Genomic DNA, 15,747 nt, shown 5'->3' with positions numbered 1-15,747 from the left:
AGGTAATCTGAATTAAGTGTTTTTATTTCAATTTCCAAGGTAAAAAATATATGCAACGGTTTCTCAGGTTTTGGCTTCGCCAAATTCCAATAATTACCACGAATTTCTTGCTTGTCTAATCATCCACGGATTTGGGGTGTTTATCGAAACATTAATGTTTCGTAATTATAATAGTTAATGGCTAGGCTAATGACTTTCAATACTCCAAGTTCAAGTTCAAGTTTGGTTATCTTGCAGCGTAAGTTGCAATACTTTTGCTCAAACTATGTCAAGCAGCTTGAATCATTGAGTAACTGAGAAATGATGCCAATCTAACGTCAATCTGAGTTCACTTCATCTTCAATCCCATTTTGGTGCTTTTACAACTTGAACAACGATACTTTTGACCGAACTCTACACATTGCTACATCGAGGTCGACCTTTCTTGACAAGTTGTTTCTTCTTTGATAAATTCCAGTTAATTGAATTAATTCGAAAGGCAAAAATTTTTGCAATCTTCTTATAATCCTAGCGACAGCACCATCTATTAAACAGGTTGAAAGCATCATATTTCTAAAGCAAAATTAATCTAAAGACATAGACCTAATCCTACTAACATAAGCAAAAGTCCTAATTATAAACAGTTTACCCGCCACATCTCATAGAGAGTCATAACAAACCATTTTTCCTGTGCCTGGGATTGTATGAGTTAATAAAATAATCATAATATCATCGCGACATCGAGATATTCCTGATAATAACAGTTTTATAAGGAATATAAAAATGCCCTCATATTCTTACCCAGCATACATGATTTAAGTGTTGGTATTTTGTTTCAGTAATTAAACCCTCTGATTTTCTGACATAGATATCTTTATTTATTGATCCATTGATTCCACTGATCCATTGATCCAAAAACACGATTCGAACATCAGTTTTCCAATCATTTCTTTTCCAATTTTATTGAATTGATATTTATATCACAATTCTAATACTTTGCAACTAGACTCTTCATTGGTTTCAACGGCTTTTATTCCTACCTGTACTTCTATTGGACCCCATGTTTCTGGTTTTCTAGGGTCCATAACTTAATTCCGCCATCTGTTGCATAAAGCCATCATACCGAGAAATCTGGGCCTAAAACCTGTTACGAATCACTATGTTGTGATTACTATCATTATGATGGGGCCGGGACGGAATTAATAACACCACTTATGGCTTTGGAACAAGAGAGAAAATTTATTTACATCCCTGATTTTTTATGCCATTTTTGAACATCATCTAGAGAAACTACAACGCCCTCTACTTGTTGTTCTTCATCTTTTCTATATGCCAGGAAAGGGCTCTTTTACCGACATGAGTCATATATTTAAAATGTTCACAATTGTTTCGTATACTAGGGACTTTGAGTCTAATTTGCTCTGCTTTTTGTCTCACATGATGTTTCCCTCTGATGATTCTGTTTGAGGAATCGGGCGTCCGTCAAGTGATATAATTAAGTTTTGGTCAATTCGCCGCAACGCAAAATTAACATGAACAGATTGGATGTATTATGCTGTATTTTCCAGTCTCCAGTCCAGTTGTAGATCTTGTTGACCGCTACTTGTACCTTTTCTATAGCCTTAGACAGAGATACATATTTTGCCATTATAACTGTGTCGTCAGCAAATGTTCGAAGTACTGTTTTTGTTGTTGTTGGTATATCAGTAGTACAGAGCAGATATAGAAAAGGTCCAAAGACACTACCCTGTGGAACTCTGACTGAAAAAAGGTTTAGTGTTGAGAATAACCCTTCATGCGAGACTTCAAATTTTCTTTCGAAAAGACATGATTCCAGTAGTCGACAGTAATTCCGCGGTAGTAACTTGCTCATTTTGCAGATTAATCCCAAATGCCATACCCGGTCAAAAGCTTGTGAGACATCCAGGAATATTGTGGGGCAAAATGAGTGAATAGCAAATTAATGTTTAAATCCAAGCATAAATTGATTAAGAACGATCTGGCAGGATTTGGGTTCAGTTGTTGTTACTATCCATCAGGTTCTAGTCCAGTATATGAGTAACGTGATTTGATTTAGATTAATAAGGGAATATATCTTGCCTTATAAAATACCACATTGGTTCCCAAATCCTGGTTTCTCTGGTTAATTAACAGTGATTTCTGGTTAGTCATAACCAATTAAAGTTATATGTTAATACATTCATTATTGTTCAATAAGTTTTATGATTATGACTTTCGAACAAGAACATACATCCCGGGTCTTTTATACCATTTTTGAACAGTCTTTACAGAAACTACAACGCCCTCTACTTGTTGTTCCTCATCTTTTCCATATGCTAGGAATTGGTTCTTTTATCCACATGAAAATTTTCGCACTTGTTTCGTATACTTGCGACATAGTTAAATCTATCGTAGAATGAAGAAAATAAGTTAAAAATGTCAACCTTAATTTTCGTATCTGCGACATTAACAATACTAAGTATAAAGCTGTAGAATCATTAAAATCTCGTTAAGAAAACGCAGACATTTTTTTTGCTTTAAAATGCGATTAAAATTACGATCGCAAATTTTAAAACAAAAATATCTCGTGATCCGTTTATCATCTCACCGCGCCGGCCTTTCTAAAAATGTTAATTCGAGCACCGAAGAAAGTTGTTGTCGTCCATGACACTGAACCCAGTTGAGAGATATAATCAGTCGCACAACCGGCGCGTCCTCGACGAAGAAAGACGGTTTGCAACATGTTCATTACAAAATCCCATTCCGATTCATGCAAAATACTCTCACGACAGGCCGAGTTTTTGTTCGACATTTTCGTCGGTTGTTTTCTTTATAAAAACAGCTTTTTGAATCTAAAACCGACATTTATTTAATGAAAAACAGTTTTTTAAGCCTCGTGTTTATGAATCAGTGGGAATTAGGTCAAATTATGGTGTACGACAAGAACTAATTAATTAGACATACAAAAAAATTATTTTTGGTTTTCAGGCGTTTCATTTCACTGCGTTCTAAGATTCTGAAGTTAATATTAGAATTAAGAGGAAATACATCTTAATATTCCTTATGTGGCATATTTAAGCTAAATTATGAACATAACTTACATGTTTTAGGTATATAGGATATATATTTCGCGCATTGTCAGTTTTTGGAAGGATGTATTAGATGTGAAAAGCGCGAATTTGTCATATTTGAGGATATTCGTTATGCGTTTGACTGAACACACTGCCTCTTCACTTGGGCAGCTTTAGAATTTGATATATACTGCAAAAATTGTTGAACTTTTACAGGCATCTTATCATTATTCCATCGAGCAGTGTGCGAGTCCATTTCAGAACCCAACCTGTTTTCGCCAAAAAGATGTCGTATCTCGACTGTTTTTTAACATAACTGTATAGTAAAATCGCAAGTCTACGTGACTATCCACGTATATCGATGATACTGATGTTATAACAGAGACTAATCAGCTACAACTAATAATGATGAAGGTAGGGAACCGTAGAAGTTTCACATGCAGAAGTTAACGAGTTAACGATATTACAGGATTGAAGTTCCTTTTTGTTATTTAAATTTAATTATTGTAGAGCAAGCCCGTCCTGACAGCTTTCTTCGATTTCTTTTCGAGACTTTTAGTTTAAATATATTCTGGAAATCATTTTCTCCTTTTCGTGGAAGGAATATATTGTATTTTCATTGGACATTTGTAGTATTCTATAAAAAATATGCAATCCCGACGTAAAAAGGCAATAATTCAAAACTTGCACATAACGTATATTAAATTATCTTTTTGACAGTTAACTTGAACTTGCCCTTCATTTAATACTTAGAAAATCGCCAAAAAATAACTTCATCGTATCGAAAATTATCTTATTTTAGTGCGTATCCTAATTTCCTAGATACATTTCAAAGATCAATCGCATTGTTTAATTTTTGTTATCGGCTGAAACAAGATATGTATTGATAACACCTGCAATAGTGATAGTTAACTTAAATCTTATCTGGCGTGGGTAATTTTGGTGGTCCCCGCAACATATACGAATGTGGAGATTTACTATGAAGACATTGAGAATGGGAGTCCTCACTTAACAAATGAGTAATTTTTTTTTTAATAATTACTTCTTACATTCGATATGCGTAGAACAATCTTAATTTTTAAATTGATTTATTGCTACTGTTCTGTTGTACTTGCATTAATATACAAGCAAGGCGTATACGGGATTAATACATCACTATGTATTTCCTAAAATAAAATAAAACTAAATCTACTTAATATAAAGTTAAAAATACACTTATACACTAAACTAGTTCATGTGGTTTGGTTCCCTTCAATTTTCTGATTTCCTGTGTGTTGTCCAGTAGCTCTATTGCTTCCACGTTGTTGTGATGTAGCAACCTTGTTTCATGTTTTAGTGCGAAATCTTGGATCGCTTGGTATATTTAGTTGATTCTGAGGTCATGATGCAGCTCTTCGTTAGTTACGAAGCAATAAGCATTGCTAATTAATCGTAGAAACTTGTTTTGGGCGCGTTGGTTTACTAGTTGGTTTGATGTTTTAGTGCAACCCCATATTTGCACTCCATAGGTCCAAATAGGCTTTGGGATTGACTGATAGATTTATTGGTTGGTTTAACAGTTGCTTGACTTTGAGTCTAATTTAATCTGCTTTAACTGATTCTGTTTGAAGAGTCGGGCGTCCGTCAATTGATTTAATTAAGTTTTTGTCAATTCGCCGCAACGCAAAATCAACCTGGGTAAATTTGGAGCTATTAAGCTGTATTTTCCAGTTTCTAGTCCATTTGTAGGTCTTGCTGACCGCTACCTGTACTTTTGCTATGGCCTTAGACAAAGCTAAATCTTTTGCCATTATAACTATGTCGTCAGCAAATGTTTCAAGTACTGTTTCTTTTTCTTTTGTTGTTGGGATATCAATAGTATAGAGCAGATATATATATGGTCCCAAGAGACTACCTTGTAGAACTCCAGCCGAAATAGGTTTAAGTGTTAACTATGCCCCTTTATGCAAGACTCTAAATTTTCGTTCGAAAATATATATAAAAATATATATGAAAAATATATGAGTTGACAGTAATTAGGCGGTAGCGATTTGCTCATTTAGTAGATTAATCGCAAATGCCATAGCCGGTTAAAAGCTTGTGAGACAACCAGAAATATTGCAGGAAAAAATGAGTGAATGACAAATTAATGCACAAGTCCAAGTATAACTTGATTAAGAACGATCTGGTAGGACATGGGTTCAATTGTTGCTACTATCCATCAGATTGCAGTCTGGTATATGGGTAATGTGATTTGATTTCCATCAATATAAAGAACTATATCTAATCTCATTCACATTGGCTTGCATATCCTGGTTTCTATGGTTAACTAACAATAATTTCATATATAATACTAAATATTTAATACTAAATTATTTCAGCTCTGTATTATAATCTCTTAAATAAACGCATCTGCTCACGTTACTTTAAAAGAAACCATCACTGAAATCAGCAAATTACAGTAGGAATTGTTTCAATGTCCAGCTTATTTTTTTATAAGTTTCTTTTACGTTATATTTTTCTTAACTATCGAAAAATATTTCATGAAAAAACAATCTGCATAAAACGAAGAAGAGTTGTCGTAGAATAGTATTTTGCTAAACCTTTAGAGATCTGGAGGTGGAAATATGGAAATATTGCCGGTATTCAGGAATTGGACTATTGCTTGAATAAGTGTGCTGAACTTAAAATGAATTGAAAGTGAAATGAATTATAGCTAAAGAAAATCAACTGACAGTAGATATCTAGTTACTGTTAATTGATAAAGCAACTCAAGAACATTAAAAATCATTAAAATGGAACAATGTTTCCTTATGGCAACATTAACTTTGACATACCCAATTAAGGGATAGTTCCTTATGTACTTTGGTGGGAAATTATCTTATCTTTTGGTCTTAATATAATTTTGTTATTGTTTATTTAAATATTTACAACTTTTATCTAGTAAATTATTTTGTAATGATTTAAGTTTAGTATGTATTAAGAGTAGAATAATTTATTTAATTAATAATTAAGATTTATTAAGTTACCAAAAAAGTAAAATATTCTTATACAATAGAGATAATAACACATTCTTAATATATTTTATATTAACCAATAACTTATGAACCTAATATCAAAACTATGTTTAAATGTTTGGTATCTTTATTAAAAGAAATTGTTTGATTTTTGATATATATATATATATACATATATATATATATATATATATATATATATATATAATTTATTGCTATATAAAGACTATATAAAGACGCCTCGAAAGCTTTAACATATTTGTCCGATTTTGTTAAAATAATTTTGTTTTTCTGATATCGATTTAATTTGTAGTGTTAGCGTAAATATTTAGCTACATAAATAGTATGATTTATGTTAAACAGGAATAAAAAAAGACATATAAACAGTCATATAAAGACAAACAATTATTGGTATTATCTTCATATTTTTCCTTAATTATAAGCTGTAACACATGGAAAATCTCCTATAGTCATTATTTTACTATATGTGATGTAGCAAGCATATTTTTATATGAACGGAATATTTAAACTCAACACAAGTGCAATTCTAAGCTTTAGTTTTCTGATTATTCCCGTTCAGCAAACAGGATTGTTTTGACATTGATTGGGAATTGGCGTAATTAATCTCAAGTAACCTATAACGAGGCTTCAGCTCATTGTGCTCAACTCTGCGGCCTGATAGCGTTAGGTCATGTTTGTTTTGGAATATGCATGGCGATATATATGTATTTTAAAACACTTTGACTGATTTTTCTGTTGCAGGAAATCATGAAGATTAAATTTATTCGTACCCAAGCCACATTTCCAATATTCCTGGCTTGTTTAGATGTAGTATTTGCTGTAATCCACTCGAACCCATCAGAAAATCTACCGCCCATCTCGGACAATGTACAATTAAAACAGAACATCGTTACCAAAGCATCGCTTACGCAAAAAGGATACATTCAGGTAGGTAGAGCAATTAAACGTTTCTCTCTAATTAACTAAACGAATCGAAAAATTCCGAAAATGTAGAAACAAATTTGCTATAGTTGGAATGTAACCTGAATTGTACTACATTTAGTAAAACTATTTTATTTCGTAAAGACTGGTTTATAAATTGTTAAATAAACATCATCTTTATTATATGTGGTTTATTCTGGGCTATTACCCTACATAATTAAAAACGATCCTCCGACTATATTTTCTTTTAAATATTTTTTTAATTACCTAACTAAAGTTTACTAATTTGATTGTCTTATATAATATTGGTTTAGTAAAAATAAATTAATTATTTTTCCAAAGGATGGTTTTAACAATAATGAATATTTAGTTTTTAGTATTTATAACGAGCCTTGAATGATCTCGCACTGTAAACTACAGAAAGCACAAATGGATCACTAATCTAACATTTCATCTTTTATAAGAACATAACATTCTATTTCGATCTCTCAATTAACAATTTTTATACAATGAAAGTTGACACTTAGTATGTTTACATTTTTGGTAAAATTTGAATTTCATATGGAAATACGTAAGGTGAATCCGCTCTCTTATATGAATCATGTCCAAAAACAAAAGGATACAGATTATATTGTGTATCATTTCGTTTCTACGGTCGAGAATTGTAAAGAAATGGCGCTAGAAATTGGATGAATAGATGTGTAGAATAATCGGCCAAGATAGTGTTAGCTTCAGTTTTTTAGGATGCAAATATCCAGGTTATTCGCCAGATTTAGTTCCTAATGATTTTATTTAAACGAGAAGGCAATAACTGTAATATGACGTAAGAGATATAAGAGTATTCGTGCATTTAAAGTGTTAAATTTCAGACATATAAGAGAATGGTCGGAGTTTGATCTAATAGTTTTTATATATAAAATATTAAATAACTTGGTACCAGATGAACTCACTAATCACGCATAATTAATAGGGGAGGGCAATGACATGACAAGAGGACAGCGAGTCTGTTATACGTTAGAGGGTTAGAAATCTATAATATAATAGGTTGCCAAGGGCTCTATGAAGCTTAGTCTTACATTATAATTAGATAAGGATGTTAGGGCATGGGGTGTGCGAAAGACGTGTAATTTTTATTGCTTAGATTGTGTTGCTTGGTTTTATTTTATATATTGTTTTATGTCTGTATTATTATGTAGGTTTGAGTTTAGTAACTATGGTATCAATCAAATTAAAAAAGAATCAAAAAGAAAGTCATGCATCAATCATTTAGACAGACAAAAAGAAACCACCAGTATTATGTTAACATTTTTTGTTAATTATTAGTTATGGTACGTAAAAGAAATGCTACATTTTTCTTTCATACTGATCCATCATTTTTTCTATATCTAAAACTATAGCAGGCGTATCTTTATTTGGATATTATGGGTGCTTAAACGAAATTTAAGTTAAAAACAATCTCGATTAATCGTTAACTTTAGTCGTACATAAGATTGCTTTGCTATTGATTGTAAATCGCATCAACTGAGGATGGACACGATGTGAAGTGATAGAAACTAAGGGGATTATTTATGATTTATTCGAGTGATGACTTACAATTGACAACATAGCTACTCGAGGGAGCTCGGAGAAGAAGAGACCGTCGAGTTTATTGTTCTTATTTCAGAATGACCAGCTAGAACCAAATGGTTTTTTGCTGATGTCGCTCCGGGTTTGGGATAGAGAAGTATTAGATAGAGGCGATAGAGACCATGGGTTAGGACTGGGATTGTAGTAATTGGTTATCTACCGGGATTTGTGGATGAGTAGGGATTTAATCAAGGTGTTGTCGTGTTCAAAGGCGCCTAGGGAGAACTTTACACTGAGCATGTTCGTGAAACTATTGCTGGGTGAAATGGGATACCTGATTCGAGTTGTGTTGACGTTCCTCATAAGCCATGGGGCATTGAGTAACGCGCAGACATTTTTGGATAGGAACCACTTGGAGTAGTTCAAGTTGTCTCTTAGAGACGTACCTGTACGATACCTGTGCTCCGTAGAGGACAGGACGGATTAGGATTTTATACAGAGTCGCTTTCTGGAGGTTTGGGAGTTTACTTTTTCTCCAAAGGAATGGAAATAGAAGGTTGTACATGCCATTGCCTTTGCAAATAGCATGATGTATTTGGGCTGACCATTGGAGTCTGCGGTCGAATTGGAGATCGAGGTATGAAACTTTCTTTACCCAGGGGATAGGTACTTTATCAATTTGGAGGCGATAGGGGCGGAACTTCTTTTTGCGGTGCAACAGAACAGCCTGGGTTTTGCTCGGGTATATCTGTAGCCGCCAGAATTTGTACCACGCTATCGCTTGGTTCAGCTGGACTTGGACTCTGCTACGAATAGCGTCGGGAAAAAAGCAGTACATCTGCGTAAAACAATATGTGGGAAAGTTTATAGAGTGGTAAATCAGCCATATAAAGGTTGAATAAGGCTGGTGCTAATGGGGCACCTTGAGGGAGTCCTGTGGAAATCTGTTTATGAGAGGATACTGCGTCAGGGATCCTCACTTGAAAGGACCTACCGTCCAAGTCTAGATCTATCGGGGAGATTAGGTAATTCGGTAAACCAAGCTGTTTCGCTTTGAATATTGGGTGTGGTGCCATACTTGATCGAAAGCTTTGAATAATACATCTGAGAAGATGGCTCCAATTTTTCGACCTTTACTTAATGTCTGGTGGATTGTTGCTGCGACGCGGGCAGCTTGATGAAGGCTTGAATGTTTGGCACGGAAAGCGAATTGTTGGTTCGGGATTATGTGGTATGCGCTTGTGAAGTTGTTTAAAACGCGTAATATCGCTTTTTCGGAAAGTTAGGAAAGTTAACTAATCAGGCTGATAGGCCTGTAGTCAGATGGATTAGTCTTGGCATCCTTTTTAAGAATAATATCGACAAGCGCATGTTTCTAGTTTTTTTGGGAAATGTTTTAACTTCAGGATGGAGTTAATAATGTTAGCAAGTTCTGATAGTTGCTCCTTAGTGAGTTTTTCAGATGGATTGCTGTTATACGATCTGAGTCTGGAGCTGTTTTAGAAGATAGAGACCGTCGAGTATCTGTGTCGGAATTTTTATAGGTCCAGCTGCATCGTTGGGTCGTTGATTGAGGGCGGGACTTGGGTGTTTTCTCTTTTAGTGTTGGGAATTCCATAATTCTGTAAAAACCATTTGTCTCCTTGGAAATACCATACTATTTACAAAGACCAATTCAGATTGTTGTTATCGCTAATTGTTCTGATACAGAATGGGTGCTCACATATACATATTTTAACATGCTTGGAATAGTATTATTAAGATTTATACATAGTTTTGTGTGCAAATGTGATGGACTAACATAAATATATTTGTAAATTGTATTAACTATTTGTATTAACTTCTATCAATTCTTTTATTGTATCAAATATATATATATATATATATATATATATATATATATATATATATATATATATATATATATATATAATATATATGTATTTGTTGAATCGTTTTATTTTGTATTAAGTCAAGGTAATTTATTATTATTAATTAGTACTAAACTGTTATTATCTATATTAAAGGGTTTAAAAATATAAGCATAGTTTATATTATTTTTTATTAGTGAAGTATCAAATTTTAGTGTATTCTAAGACCATAACAAAACATTGTTGACATTTGTTGCTCCATTCAGTTGAAAAAAATTGATTTTTTTCATATTTCCAAAACTTAACCCTTTAATACCTAAAGAGGTTTTTCAAAATTAAAATTACGAGGCATCTAAAATCTAAAGCTTTAGGTGCGTTTTTCTCGAAACTACTTTTTGCCAGACGGGTGACATGATATCTCATCTGAAATCTGAAAATTGGTATGAGGCTTCTCTATATATCCTACATCCCACTCCAATGTCTTTTGTTCAAGTGTTAATGAATACTATGCGAGTCGGCTTGCTTGGCGCATTGGTCAAGGTGACAGGACGGTCCTCCTACTGTTGCGATAGTCGCGGGTTCGAATCCTGCTGGTGTATGGATGTATTGTATGATTATTATGAATGTAATTATACATGTCTTTATAGGCAACAGTGTAAGATTCGACAAGGAATCACCATCTCAGTTACACCAGTAACTAGGCCGGGGAAGAGCGAATATCTTCTGGGATGGTCTCTAATCTAGTCACTGGCCAATCGGCCAATCTTTTGCAAAAAGGAAACTGAAAAATATATTTAATGATGAAATGGTAGTTATGTTCATTTGAAAGATGAAATATTAAAATTGGTTCAATGTTTAGTTATACTATAAACTGCTTGTTGTTTTTATTTGCTTGTTTAAGTACATAGAACTTATTGAAGAACCTAGTATACAGTTATGAAGCAGGTTCTTCCAGTGTCAAATAACAGGTACTATCAATATTTCAATTTCATTAATAACACTTTCTTTCAGTTTCTGAAATATGTGGTTGACGTGCCTGAAATAACCGACTACACATTCTGCATTTGGGTAAAGAGCTACAACTTCACTCACAACCATCCACTATTATCGTACTCGAGTAAGTTAAAAAATATGTTGATATTTTTCTAATTTAAATTTTACTTAATGCCAGTTAACTTTTAAGGTTATCCTCATATTATTTATCTGCAAAACTTAATATACATTATCAACTCTTAATATATTTAACACTATTTATAGTCATGCCTTTTTCCTTTCATTTCCTTTCATAAAAAGGTTATTTCATAAGCACCAATTAGTATGTATGTTTTACACAGGAGGTAACAAGAGATATATATTTATATTATAAATTAATATTAATCCAAAAAGATAAATTCGGTTTTATAACGAGCTTCTTAGGTGATATCACTAGAGAAATCGAATAAAATCATCATTTTTTAAAACTTTGATTTAATATTTAAATGGTTGAATACATTTATATTTTTTAGTTCCCAGTTTTTATTTCCTAATATTACGTCTACAATGTCTACAAATTCGCTATACTGATTTAATGCAAATTAGGTTTGTTTATTTTCATCGTTGAGAATCTAGTTAGGTTGAAATCTGCTAGACCTGTGCTGCCATAGAGATCCAGGAATTGATTACTTTAACCACAGTGTATAAAAATGTCACCCAAGAACAAAGAAGTACTGTTTTTTTTCCATATCTTCTGAAATATTAAAATTGTTTCTTATTATAAAATGGCGTTATATAATAATTGATCAGTTTTAAATTGCTTAAAGTAATTGTTGTCTAAACCGTTTTTTTAACTAGAACTATTGCAAAAGTATACTAAATATCAGTAAAACATTTCTTTTAGTATACAGAAGAACTGTAATAGAGTTTATTAATATGTTCTACGAATTTGATTACGAATAATGATTTTGTATATCGCTACATATAACGAATAATAAAAACTGCTTTTAATTCATTTCCAATCGATATGATAACGAATTTTTATTTTTTTTTGAATTAAATAAGTTCACAATGCAAAACCTTTTTCCCATGACGATGGAAATGAACTAATTCTTTCTTATAAAACTAACGAATTGGATAATTTAACGAAATTGATTTAAAACCATGTAGGGGTCAATGTTTGATAAATAGTAGGGTTGTATTATATCATAATAGTTAACTTTCTTTCTTGCTGTTTTACTACTTTCTTGCTTTTTCACAATATTCTTGTATTACAAGGAGTTTTTGCTCTTTTCTGCAGTATCTCCCTTATACTAGGTTGTAGTCTGATCCTTCTCCTTTTCGTCCTTGTTTTCTAAACTCTCTTAACCTGTCTCCATTGTATAGTCTTCTAATATATCCATACTGATATCTTTTTTATTTCTTTTTCTATCTGTTTCTCATCCTGTTCATCTTTGTTACTATTCTTAGGCTCCTATAATATCTTATTTTTTCACGGTTTGATTTTGTTTTTATCATTTTTTGATAGTGCCAATGCTGAACGTTAGAACTCGTCTATTTATAGTTTTGTGTATTGAAATTTAAATTTTTTCTTAATAAATCTAATATTCAGGGCAAATTATACATTCATATTTATTCCAGTTATGACATTAATTTCCATCTCTTGGCGGTCGTTACTTTCAAATTCTATTCCAAGATATTTAAATGAATTTACTGGTTGTATGTTTACTTTTTCAATTAGGATATTGATTGTTTTTGACTCTCCCAGGTGGTCTGGACTACTAGTTATTATATATAGTTTGGTGTGTTTTAGATTTGACATTTACCTGTTATTTAATCATTACAGTCTTAGTCCTGTTTGAGTTTTGAAGCTCTTTGGTTTTTTATTGTCTGTAACTACATCATTTATGTTTGTGCTGTATATTTTTTGGTTTACTTTTATCATTTGATGAACTACTCTCCTTTGTTCAAATATTTCTCTTCTTAATCCGTTAAATGAAATTTAATATCTAAGAATATCAAGCATATCTGTTTGTTTTTGGGGTTGTACTTTTTAAATAGTTATTTGAAACTATTATATTATATACTTGATTTTTACATTACTTCATTAAATGAATGTCGTATTTAATCTTGGACATACTGTTTATTGTTTTTAATACATTTTTCAAGTTTATAATAGTTGTTTATGTAATTTCTAGTTATATTTAAATTACTTTTACTTTTGTATTTTATTAAGATCGAAATCACCGAAATTGATATAGACTGCAATGTGCTGCTTATTACTTATCATTACAAACTTTACAATTCTGAGATGTTAGTAATTCAGGCATATATTCATTATATCACAATTACAAAATATCAACTCATTTCTAGTTTATGAATAATTTTAATTTCAAAAAATCAGTTAGGTGCGATATGATTGCAAATTATTATTAGAAGTGTAATAAGATCAACCTAATAATTAAAAGAAGACCATAATTAATTAAATGTTATTAATTCAGTCGGATATCAACACATTCTCATAAATATATTTCTAATCACTCTGTATCTTTATCACAACTAATGACAATTCATCTCTATTTAAATATTTAACTATTTAATTGAAGAAACTGATATATTTTTTATAAATTTGACATGAATCCTCAAAAAACTATTGGAGATAAAATACTTTCACTCCACATTTACAAGTTTGTGGGTGAGGTCTGTACTAAGAGTTCGAACTTAGTTTAGTTGTCACTGATTATCAGAATGTCAATCGATGGCAGTGTAAGATTCATGACCACTCCCTGAAACTTTTATTTCAATCTGATGCTAATTTATTTAGAAATTTATTGCTAAATATAAAACATAAAAAAATAATATTAATATAATGATTCTATCAGTATTTCGATCTTATTAGTTACTTTCGTTTATAATAGATATACAAATAATGAATGAATAACGCTGCAATATAAAAAGGAATGATGATTAACTGGGTCAAATAATTATATCCTTTGGTAATTTGTAAAATATCCTTAACCGTTCAAAATAAATTATGGCATTATAAAACCTTTATTCGTTCTGCCAATAGAAAATAACAAACTTGTGATTAAAAAAAGTTATACTTTTTCTAGACGTGTTATACATACGCGTATAATTTTCACTTGATTCTAATGGTTTGACTTTCTTGACTAGACGAATTAATTACTTCTTTATCTAGATTAATGACTACTAATCTAACCTGTCTCTTAATACATCTTTTTATATACATGTAGAACACGAGGAGAAACGATTGATTAGGGTGTGGATATCACCGCATGGTACCCATCTCAACTTGGAGATTCTAGAAATACCTGTGTTCAGAGTACCGGTTAATTTTAAGGAACACCAGTGGTACCACGTCTGTCAGTCTTGGTCGTCAGAGGGAGCCCGATGGGAATTGTATTTGAATGGGAATTTGGCTGCAGCAGGACATGAACCACAGGTAAGGGGATATCTGCGATATATTAGGTGCTTGTACGTATTTTAATCATTTTTTCATATTAAAAAGGGATTTATTGAGAAAAATTGGTACAATATATGTTAATTAAAATATTTTCCATTATTTCTGATAATATGGAGATATCGGGTCGAAAGAATGATGTTGGTTTAGCAGCGATGGGAATCATCGATCGATTTTCACTGTCACTTTCAGCATTTCGAAACCGTTGGTCAGCCAAGCCATATTATACGGCATTAGTACCTGTTACTAGCTATTTCTGGTCTCTTTTGAAATCATAAGTGGTTTAACTGGCGTAGGTTGGAGTTGTTTCGGTTTTAGAAACTCGTAGTAAACTCTTTACACTATATTAGTAGTACACTATATTATTATATTATATTACAATTATTATACTTTTTGCTAGGTAAGCAATGAAGCTGCGATTTTGAAACGATTTGGAATTATATTTCCAGTAAGTTTGGGTGGTATCTATGTTTTTTTCCGGTTATTGTTTAATAAGTTTTGCAAGTTTTTGCCTTCGAGTTTTTGGATTTTCCAGGTTGTTCTTTGTTAATGACACCAAAGTCACCACTTTTAGATTATAGTAAGAAAAACCAACAATTGTGATATAACCGGTATATTCGGTAGCATAATTTGTCAAATAACAAAAGTAATGAATATTCAAAATAATTTTGAATATTTTCAGTAGTCCCTGATTAGCATGTATATAAATTTCATAGCTCAATAATACCAAATAGAAGACTATATTACGTAGAGAAATGTGAAGAGCGACGAATTTAACGGTTGGATTATGTTGTTTGATAGTTGGCGCTACTAGTATTAAATCCATATGTTTTTTAGTTAGCTAAAACCACTCAAAAGATGCGTGTATA

General features: G+C 32.0%; 2 protein-coding genes across 19 annotated transcripts in view; one reads left to right on the top strand and one right to left on the bottom strand.

Moving 5' to 3' along the window:
• Nucleotides 1-15,747, bottom strand: part of LOC143202294 (coiled-coil domain-containing protein AGAP005037) — a 526,529-nt gene that overhangs the window by 99,280 nt on the left and 411,502 nt on the right. The window lies entirely within an intron of this gene.
• LOC143202299 (uncharacterized) overlaps nt 1-15,747 on the top strand; it is a 32,839-nt gene that overhangs the window by 14,094 nt on the left and 2,998 nt on the right. The window contains exons 2-4 of the mRNA XM_076413751.1: nt 6,809-6,994; nt 11,437-11,542; nt 14,652-14,860. Coding sequence (XP_076269866.1) covers nt 6,815-6,994; nt 11,437-11,542; nt 14,652-14,860 — 495 coding nt within the window. The 5' untranslated portion in view covers nt 6,809-6,814. The remainder of the gene's footprint in view (nt 1-6,808; nt 6,995-11,436; nt 11,543-14,651; nt 14,861-15,747) is intronic.

This window comes from Rhynchophorus ferrugineus, unplaced genomic scaffold (genome assembly GCF_030347505.1).
Source record: "Rhynchophorus ferrugineus isolate W39M unplaced genomic scaffold, kcgeb_rfMv2 rfM9, whole genome shotgun sequence".
NCBI classification, from domain to species: Eukaryota; Metazoa; Arthropoda; class Insecta; order Coleoptera; family Curculionidae; genus Rhynchophorus; species Rhynchophorus ferrugineus.
This window is presented reverse-complemented; position numbering and strand designations above follow the sequence as displayed.